Raw genomic sequence first — 9,315 nt, 5'->3', positions numbered from 1 at the left:
TTAGCATGGGACGAGCCCTCCCCACCCCCTAGTGTGGGACCCACCTTTGTGTCCCAGCATCTGCTGCCTGTGCTCCAGCGCAGGGAGGGGGGTAGCCTCACAGCCCCCTGCTGCGGGGCTAGAAACACCCTGGCTGTCGTCGTTCTCCCCGCGGAGGCCTTTAGTGGAGTGTGGTGATGGTGTGGACGTAGCCCAGCTTCTCCCGGGGCTGCTGGAAGCAGGCTGTGGTGGGTTTTCTCCACCCCGTTTGAGGCGATGGGTCCCGCCAACAGCGAAGCCATGGGTGGGTGTTGTGCCCCAGAACCTGGGCGTTGAGGGCTTTGGGGTTTGGTTAGGGTTGAGCCGTTTTGGTGGTGTTTTGTGTTACTTATGTGAATGATGGAGAATCAGACCCAACAAAGCAAGGTGTGTTGGAGGAATCCTTTAACGCAAGGAAAAGCTCTTTACCGCGAGACATGTCCGAAGGAACAGTAAAATGAGGTCAGAACATGGATTCTTCTACTACGTGATGTAAAGTTGGGCACTAAACTAAACCCACGTTCTTCCCAGACCTCAAGTACTTGCCAGCTCTGCACTTGAGTGTCTCCTCTGGTGTTACCCTGAGGTGATGTTCAAACATGAGGTTTTTTTGCTCTTGAGGGTGCTACAGCAGCCACACTGCTGCTTTACATGGATCAGCTCCTATGAGAATTTCAGTTTTCAAATGTATGGTGCAGGTTGGTCTGTCCCAGGAGGAACGCACCTCCTGAGCAGTGCAGGGAACTGCTCTGCTCTGCCCCACCTCCTTCTCAGGACATTTTTCCCTGAGCTTTTTAAACGTTCAGAAAAAATGTCTGCGTGTCCAGGGATTTCCAGGAGAAGCTGTCTGTTGTTTCTGAAGATACTTACAGGCTCTTGTCCCCACTGAGTCCACCAAAATAAATCAATCAGAAGTGTGTAGGCTAGGAGGTCCAACAAAGGATGTAGAAAAATGCATCAATGAAGGGAATTCCTCAGATTCAGCTTGTTCCTACTGCACAGGCTCCGTAACTGGTTCTTTCAAAGTGTTTCCGAAATGCTGTGGTCTGGCAGAACTTCCTAAGAGAGAAGCTAAGGAGATTAAATGTGATCCTTCAGTTTACAGCTGACTGCATCTTCCTCAAGAATTTTTCCTGGTACAGCCATTCATATCCTTTGCTTTAATTAGCAGCATTAATGGCATTGAAAATTTTAGACTTAAACCATAGTTTTAAGATGCGGTTACCTATTTAATAGTAATCCTTGTGGTCATTTAAATTAACAACAATAAACATTTTTTAGTTGCTCTTTTACATTGGCTTTTTTTTTTCTACTTTTCATTATAAAAAGGCAATGCAATGTTTGTGTAGCAGTGCAAAAGGAGGGGAGTGTTCCACATCCGAGCGAACCCCCCTGTGCGGGGTGTGTGGAGTGGAACGATTTCTGCTCAGCTTTTGTTTTCCGCTCCTCTTAGCGGAGTAAGAAGTTTGATGCTTTGTGTTGCTTTGAGGAGATACTTCACCATTAGAAATGCTGCTCCATGTTGAGTAGCTGAGATTATGTCCTCACCTTGGAGGCCTCTGTGGACGTATTTAAGGGTATGTGTCAGCACTGGCAGGGTTGGGTTTGTAACCGGCTGAGGGAGGTGGAATGGACAGACTTTCACTACCCTGCCCTCCCTCCTAGAAGGACGTTGATGGGCTGGAGTGTGTCCAGAGAAGGGCAATGGAGCTGGTGCAGGGTCTGGAGCACAAGTGCACTGAGGAGCGGCTGAGGGACCTGGGGGAGTTGAGCCTGGAGCAAAGGGGAGACCTTCTGGCTCTGACAACTCCCTGACAGGAGGGTGCAGCGAGGGTGCAGTTGGTCTTTTTTCCCCAGGAACAAGTGACAGGATGAGAGGAACCAGCCTCAAGTTGTTCCAGGGGAGGTTGAGGTTGTCCCTGGGGAACCATTTCTGTCCTGTTGGGGTTGTCCTGGCCTGTCTCAGGCTAGCCAGGGCAGTGGTGGAGTCGCCATCCCTGTAGGGTTTCCCAGGCATGTGGAGGGGGTGCTGAGGGACAGGGGTCAGTGGGGACCTGGCAGCGCTGGGGGAGTGGAGGGACTCGAGGAGCTCTTAGGGTCTCTTCCAACCGAATGATTTTGGTGAGTGTTTTGCCTGGGAGATGGTTCCAGTTCCTCACAGTTTATGATGTGTACCCTGCAGGGCATGTCTGTCTCGTTACAGCTTTTTAGTCAGTTCTTGGTGTAGGGGTTAGAGGGAGCGTGGGGGAAAGACTGCAACCAGGGCTGAAAACAGAGAACGTCTGGTAGTTCTTCTTAGACAGCGGCACCACAATATTTGTACAGATTCTTGGAGTGGTTTGAAAGGAACTGGAAAATTGCAGGGCTGCTATCTGGAGTGACAGAGAAAGGGAGAAGGTGTTTGGGGTTTGACAGGAGGGTGGGATTGTCAAGCAAAAATTTCAAGGAATTAAGACTCCTTCCTAGAAAGAAACATCGGCAGAGCCTGTGTTGGCTGGAGATCTCTGGAGAGACGGAGCATGTCCGTGGCAGTCTGAGTTCTGGAGGGTCTGAGGATGCTGGAGCTGCGCTCATGCATGGCTGCATCTCTTATATGCAGCTGGTTGGGAGACCAGATCGGTAGGAATGTGTGTTCTCCCCCATAGTAAGAGCTTTTAACTCCTGAAATAGTGCAGAAGAGAAGAAAATCCATCCATCGTTGTGCCATCAACGGGATAAAATAATGCTGTAAGTTGAATCAGTAAGGGCACAGCACCCTGTTTAAGCACCAAATCCAGCCAGCAGGTAGCAGGGTTTTCATCACATTGATGGCTTTTACAATTTAGATGCTGTGCTTTAAATACAAGTTTAACCATTTCAGTTAAGTTTCATCTATTTTTTTTTTTAACTCGAGGTCCTCTTTTGAAATCCATCCTCTGCCAGTGTGGTTCAAGAATGCAGTGCTGTGATAACTGATGTTTACATTAATCACAAATAACGTTCAGGATACCTGCCCGGGCGACTCGTTTAAATGAATTAATTCTTCCATGCTTCGAACTATCAGTAATATTTCTTCTTTTGCAATAGGAGGGAAGAGGGGGAATGTCATGGTTCTTCCATCTCTGATTTTTACCTCTCCAGATTCTGCCTGCGCCCTTTGCCAGGCAGAGCTTCCTTCCAGCGTCCCAAAAAGTGGGTGCCATAGAACTGACCTACTTAGCTCCGCTGCCTTAATTAAGCTGCTGCATTCCGTGCACTGGTGGTGGCTCTGTGTTCAACAGTCAGCAGAGGGCTTGGGCAGTCCCCAATAGTTGTGGAGATGCCTTGAAAATGGAATTCCCATCCTTGGAAAGGAAAGTTCAGAGTGGTCAGACCTGTGTCGTGTCCCCTAGCGTGTTCTTGTGTCCGGATAAAAAAGAAGCAGTTTCCTTCGCAGGGAAAGTAGCTGCATTCTCCAGTGTCCCCAAACCTTTCTCCCTCTCCCAGACTTCTTCTCGTAGTGAGTAGAGGAATAAAATGTTAATTGGAAGTTCTCACTGTGACTTACTTCTTTTTCTAGATTCTGGAAGTTACAGTCAGTCTGGGGGCCAGCAGAGGTATGTCTGGGGTTTTATTGCTGTTAGCCATTAAATCTGCACAATAAAAGGCCACCGAGGATTCCCAGCGTGGTGTTTGAATCTTTGGGCATGATGGTGTTGAGACGTCTGTGGAGTTGTGGGGGAGAAAAGTGTATTTGGAATGGGAAATATTTATGGGGAAAAAAAAAGTATATTTCTGGAGGGAATTTAAATTGGAATAACATCTTTTAAGAGTGAGAAATTTTGAAATGTCGTGAATATAGAGGCATATTTTTCATATGGCTGCCTTAATCTTCCCTGGGATTTCAGTCAGAGGTTATACGCGAGTAAAGATGATGGGTCACATAGAGACAAAATGGTATTTTTCCTTTTTGTTTTCCCCTGGGAGGGAACGTTTAGTTAAAACCCTCAGATAACTCTTCGTAATTGTAAAATCTAAAAATTCATAAAATAGCTGCAAGTTGGGGGGTGGGGAGGGGTATTTTAATCAGTGAAACAAAAGTGGTTTTATGAAAATATGGAAGTGGTGGCCAGTGCTGACTGCGCTAACCAAAGTCCTGAGGTCCTGTGCCCGTGGCATGGCATGAGTTTGCGTTTCTAGCGCAGTACGGTAGGAGGGTCAACTCCTGGTTCTTCTGTCGGTTCACCAAGTCTGAGAGTGCCCAAATAACGTAAGTACCATCTAAAGCCGGCGCGTTTTTTGATGGTGATGTTGTTGTTGAATGGTGCGACACCCCCCGAATTGACAGTAATTGGTTAAAATAAAATTAGCTAGGTAAGAATGAACTGAAAAGCCTCAAATGCTTTGGTTTCATATGATAACATTTTCTGTGGTTCAAAAGAATCTGTCAATTTACACGATCCCAACTTTCACGTACTTTAAATTTATGCTTGAAATGGAGCAGAAATTAAAATAATCTCTTCTGGCTTCTGACAGTCCGCTGCGGTAGCCATTAGCTTATCGATGTGTTTCTGATACACCTACTGCTGCAGTACTGGGATTAAACACCTCTCTTGAAATGAAAAGAGCCTGAAAATAACACCAAAAATACCTTTACCTTCCCACCTGTGTGGAAGGCACTGTAAGCATGTACTAACTGCGTTTTTCTGTTCCAGCTACTCGTCCTATGGCAGTCAGAGCAGCCAGAATTATGGTCAATCACAGGTAAGCTGAAAAAACCATCACATCTTTCAAAGCAGATGTTCCCTGAGAGGAAATAATGGCTCCTGGGTGACCACGTCTGGGCCAGGCAGACGGCCGCGCTCAGCCGCGCTTGGTGCTTGCAGTCGTGTCTAGCGAAGGAGAGCTGTGGTGACCTGTCACACTGATCTGAGCACGTTCTCGATGTTACAGGGGTATTCTGGATACGGGCAGAGCGGAGACAATTCCTCCTACGGACAGAACTACGGAAGCTATCATGGGAACTATGGACAAAGTCAAACAGGTTTGGCTAGCTTGTTACATTCATTGGCAGAAATGAAAAGGTGAATATTCACTAAAAATTTTCTTCCTCGATTTCCAGGTTATGGACAAGATTCCCAGGGATATGATGATGAATCCAGCTATGAAAATCAGAATCAGAGCTCATACAACCAGCAGTCCTATGGCAGTCAGGGGCAGCAGAAAGGGTCGTCTAGAGGGTAAGGAAGCTGAGATTGAGTGTGTGTTTAAAGTACTGTCCAGTAGCTGTACATTCTTAACTAGAGCTGTAAGAAATTCACTGCTGTCATTGCTAAAAAAGGACAAACATCTAAAAAACCACATTCTTCTCCAGGCATTTTTGATGCCTGAGAGAACAGGAGGTAAGGGAGGAAAACTTCTTTATATGGGAAGGATGGGTGCCGTTACTCTGAAGCCAAGCTGTACAGGGAGATACACTTTAGACAGTCTTTGGATAGTGACTGCAGTGAAGAGTGGGCTTGGTAGAGTCTTTCGATTAGGGAGAACCTCTGCGTTCACATTCTCCTGTATAAACTTACAGTGCTACCTTACTAACTTCAGATCAGCTCTCAGCAAGGACATTCTGAGCTGTGCTGAGATTTCTTATCTGGCTTAGAATGCCTTTTCTCCGTGAAAGGAGAGAAAAGGATTCAGAAATGTCATTTCTTGTGTCCAAGGTCCAGATACTTTTATGATTGTTTTTGCAAGTAAAACAACCTGTGCTTGGTTTCTGGTTTTGTAGTTATTACTACAAAACAGCTTAATGTGAACAAGCACATTTTTAATGTCAGCAACAGGTGCTGTCCCTCGGAGGGGCTTTTTCTCATCCTTAATGAAGGCAGATATGCAGTTAAGTTTTGCTTTGCTTAGTTTTCTGAGCATTTGCCAGAGCTGTACAAAGGTGCAGGACTAGGCAATAATGTTGTTTTTTACTCTGTAGACATCCAGCAGGAAAAAAATGCAGTAGAGGATAGATAGTCCAACAAGTTGGTTTTGATCAAGAAAATGAAAAAGGACATTGGAGAGAAACTTTTCCATGTATGACTGTAACAAGGAAGGAAAAACCCGAGAAATTAAACTACAGCAGGTGGCCACAAAATTGTAGCTGCCACGTCCTGAGGGAGGGAAGGGAGGAAACCCAGTGAACTGTGGGTGCTCTCAGTGGTGCTTCCTTTGGGGGTGGTACAAAGGGTAGAGCGGAGCTGAGTGGTTTTGAAGTGAGGGTATTAACACAAACCTTCACAAGCTCTTTGCCACTGGGATTAGACATGTTAAAGCTGAGATCGAGGCCAGAACCTGGAGAGAGCAGATTAGGCGGTATTTATGCGAGTGGGATATATTCAGATTGGCAGGGCCCAGTGGACTTCATCTCAGAGCGCTCTGAAAAGCAGGTGGAAACTTCCTCTAGGCTCTTAGATGGGTTTTGTTTGGTTTTTTTGACTTTTTGACTATCAGGTAAGATTGCCAGAGACTGGAGAGTGGCAAATGTAGTGCCTCATCTTTTGCAAAAGGGTGGAAGCAGGAAGGAGGAAGAGAAGGAAGGGCGGCAGAGGTCCGTGATTAATTTCCGTTACTGAAAAATAATCCAGTGAAGCCACAACTAAGTACGCAGGGTGAAAACACAGGTATGAGTAAGACACAGGGTTTCTTGGATGCAGTTTATTTCTCATAAATCTATATAATGTCTTGCCATGGCAGGGTAACCCACCTGGCACCATTCTCTCATATATCTTAAGTGTGCAAAATACTTTTGTTTGTATCTTGGATGCCAAAGTAGCCTGAGGGAGTTTGATGTAGGTGAGATTTCCTTGTGGTTGTGTAAAGTCGTTATTAGTCAGAGAAGAGTTACAACGCCCTCAGAATGTGGAGCCACATTGTGCTGGAGTAGCCTCCAGGACCGGCTGGTCCACGAAAGTTGGTGCGATGGTATATGGAGATGGCACTGAAGTGAGAAGAACTGCTTTGTGTCAGAGGACGTCGGAGGAGCTGGGAAAGTTCTTGGCCCAGAAGAAGACAGGTCACAATTCGATGAGAGCAGGATTTGGGGATTTTAGTAGAGTGTGAGCAGTGGGTGTCTTCCCACCACCTCTGGAGAACGGTTTGGAGTTTGGCAGGTCGTGCATCAGCTGTTGTCACGCCCTTGGGGAGCGGGGAGGAGGCAGCCATTGTACTGGGGTGTGTAAAGAGAACAATGCTCAGTGGAAACTAAGGGTGTCTTGAAAGCAGTGGTGGCATAGTGTTGCTTTTACTGGAAGCCAGCTCTATCCCAGCAGAGGTGGAACACAGGATTTTCATGCCCGCATGCCGGTGGTGACTGGTAGGTAACTGTGCCTGGGAAATTTTATCAATGTCAAGAATTTTCAGCCATGATTTTGCTCTCTATTCTGTGAACGTTGAGCTTTAATACAAATTCTGTTTATTTTAAGTGGAAGAGGCTCTTATGAACAAAAGTCAAACTATGGTCAGCACCAAAGCTCTTATGACCAGCAGTCAAGCTATGGACAGAACCAAGACTCTTATGATCAGCAGTCAAGCTCGTACGACCAGCAGTCGGGCTATGGCCACCAGGGCTCATACGACCAGCAGTCGGGCTATGGCCACCAGAGCTCGTATGACCAAAAGTCAGGCTATAACCAGCACCAAAGCTCATATGGCCATTCTCAGCAATCCTACCAGTCTCAGAAGGGAAGCTATAGCCACAACAGCCAAGGTAAAACTCACAGGTTGAATTCAATAACGGCTACTAGAATGAGCAGAAGCACTGGGAAATAGTTGGGTTTCCTTCCACAGACATTGGTTTGGTGCATAGTTAAAGCTCTTTTTCCATGCTGATGTTCTTGAGGATTGATTTATTTATTAAGACTTTTAAAAACTATGCAGAGAGGAAAAGCTGTCGGGGCCCCTTGCAGAGTCCATGTCCCTGAGTTCTGCAAATTCTAGATGGAATTTTCTTCGAAGCTGTTTTCAGCCCTTTTCCTGCATGAGGGTGACATGTCTTGATCAGGCATGAAGAGCTTTTGCACTTCACACTCCAGCTTTATGCTGTGTAGGTGAATTCTGGGAGAGAAGGAAATGGGAAGCTTAAGGTCGACCCTGTTTTTGCAGTAACTTTGCACAGCGGCACAACCCACACTCTGTTTTGTCATCACTTACATCTTTGCAAACTGGGAAGGCTCCGTGGAAGTAGAATGAAAAGTGTATTTTAGAAAGTGTGTCTGGAAAGTGGAGTGTAATTCAGGTAGAGCGTTGACATTCCGAGATGCCTCGTGGCCCTGGAAGGCAAGGGGGTTAACTGAAACAAAATCAAACTCTGCTCCATTACTTTGATAATGCGAGAGAGATTTAGGAGCTTTCCACATTTAAATGGCGAACTTGAGGGGAGGGAAAAAACCCTGCAGGGTGGGAATTTCCACTGCAGTGCAGTTTCCTCATGTTCTGTTTTGTTTTACTCGTTCCTCCAGATGATCGTCGTGAAAAGAGTAGGTATGGCGAAGATAATAGAGGATATGGCGGGTCACAGGGAGGAGGTAGAGGGGGATATGACATGGATGGAAGAGGTCATATGTCTGGATATAGGTAAGTGATCTCATTCCGGTGCCTGCAGCTCCTTACCCTTGTTCCTTATTATTTAGCTGGTTATAATTTTTGTTTATGTCTGTTCCTAACGTGGTGCAGATTTAGATGCCCAACAATGGAGGGTTTCTAGAATTAGACCTTTCTGCACTGCACAGGAGTGTGTTTTGCCTAGGAGCAGCTTTTCGGTTCAGATAGGTTGGGACCAAGCGTGTTGAGCATTAGGACAGGTAGCTGCATTTATTGACTTGAGCTGCAATAAAAAAACTGCCCGAGCCCGTCCCTTGAAATGAGGTATTTTTAAACCTGTAAAAATTCCTATTCAGTGACAAGAAAACCAGCAGCCAGAGATTGAGAGAGTTTTGTAGAATTCCTAGCGAATGGTTTAGCAGGGAATTAGTTTGACTTTACAGTGACAAATCATTACACTGAGGTTGACTAATTGTCTTTCTGCTTTCTAAATAATTCAGGAGTGATTTAGCAGTAATACTACTTGCTCCTTAACTGTTTTTTGCTGGTTTAATCTTCTATTAAAATACAGGTTTTACTGTCGGTTTAGCTGCCAGTCTAAACACGTTTATTTTGGGTAGATTGTAGCTACTAACTTACTGTTACCGCTGCTGCCCTTGCCTTAGGCCCTGCTCCCTTCAAGAAATTTGAGGCACGTAGTTAATTCTGTGCTGGCTGATGCTGATGCATCAGTCTGCGAGACTGAGACCTTTGCTT

At 45.8% G+C, this 9,315-nt stretch overlaps 1 protein-coding gene across 1 annotated transcript in view; it reads left to right on the top strand.

The window, feature by feature from the left end:
- The first annotated feature begins 255 nt into the window (after positions 1-255).
- TAF15 (TAF15 RNA polymerase II, TATA box binding protein (TBP)-associated factor, 68kDa) overlaps positions 256-9,315 on the top strand; it is a 21,289-nt gene continuing 12,229 nt past the window's right edge. Inside the window, exons 1-7 of the mRNA XM_010133140.1 lie at positions 256-283; positions 3,557-3,593; positions 4,692-4,740; positions 4,930-5,020; positions 5,099-5,216; positions 7,443-7,726; positions 8,478-8,592. Of these exons, the coding sequence (XP_010131442.1) occupies positions 256-283; positions 3,557-3,593; positions 4,692-4,740; positions 4,930-5,020; positions 5,099-5,216; positions 7,443-7,726; positions 8,478-8,592 (722 nt within the window). The remainder of the gene's footprint in view (positions 284-3,556; positions 3,594-4,691; positions 4,741-4,929; positions 5,021-5,098; positions 5,217-7,442; positions 7,727-8,477; positions 8,593-9,315) is intronic.

This window comes from Buceros rhinoceros, unplaced genomic scaffold (genome assembly GCF_000710305.1).
Source record: "Buceros rhinoceros silvestris isolate BGI_N320 unplaced genomic scaffold, ASM71030v1 scaffold39013, whole genome shotgun sequence".
Taxonomy (NCBI): domain Eukaryota; kingdom Metazoa; phylum Chordata; class Aves; order Bucerotiformes; family Bucerotidae; genus Buceros; species Buceros rhinoceros.
The sequence above is the reverse complement of the archived record's forward strand: the minus strand, read 5'-3'. Positions and strand labels throughout refer to the sequence as shown.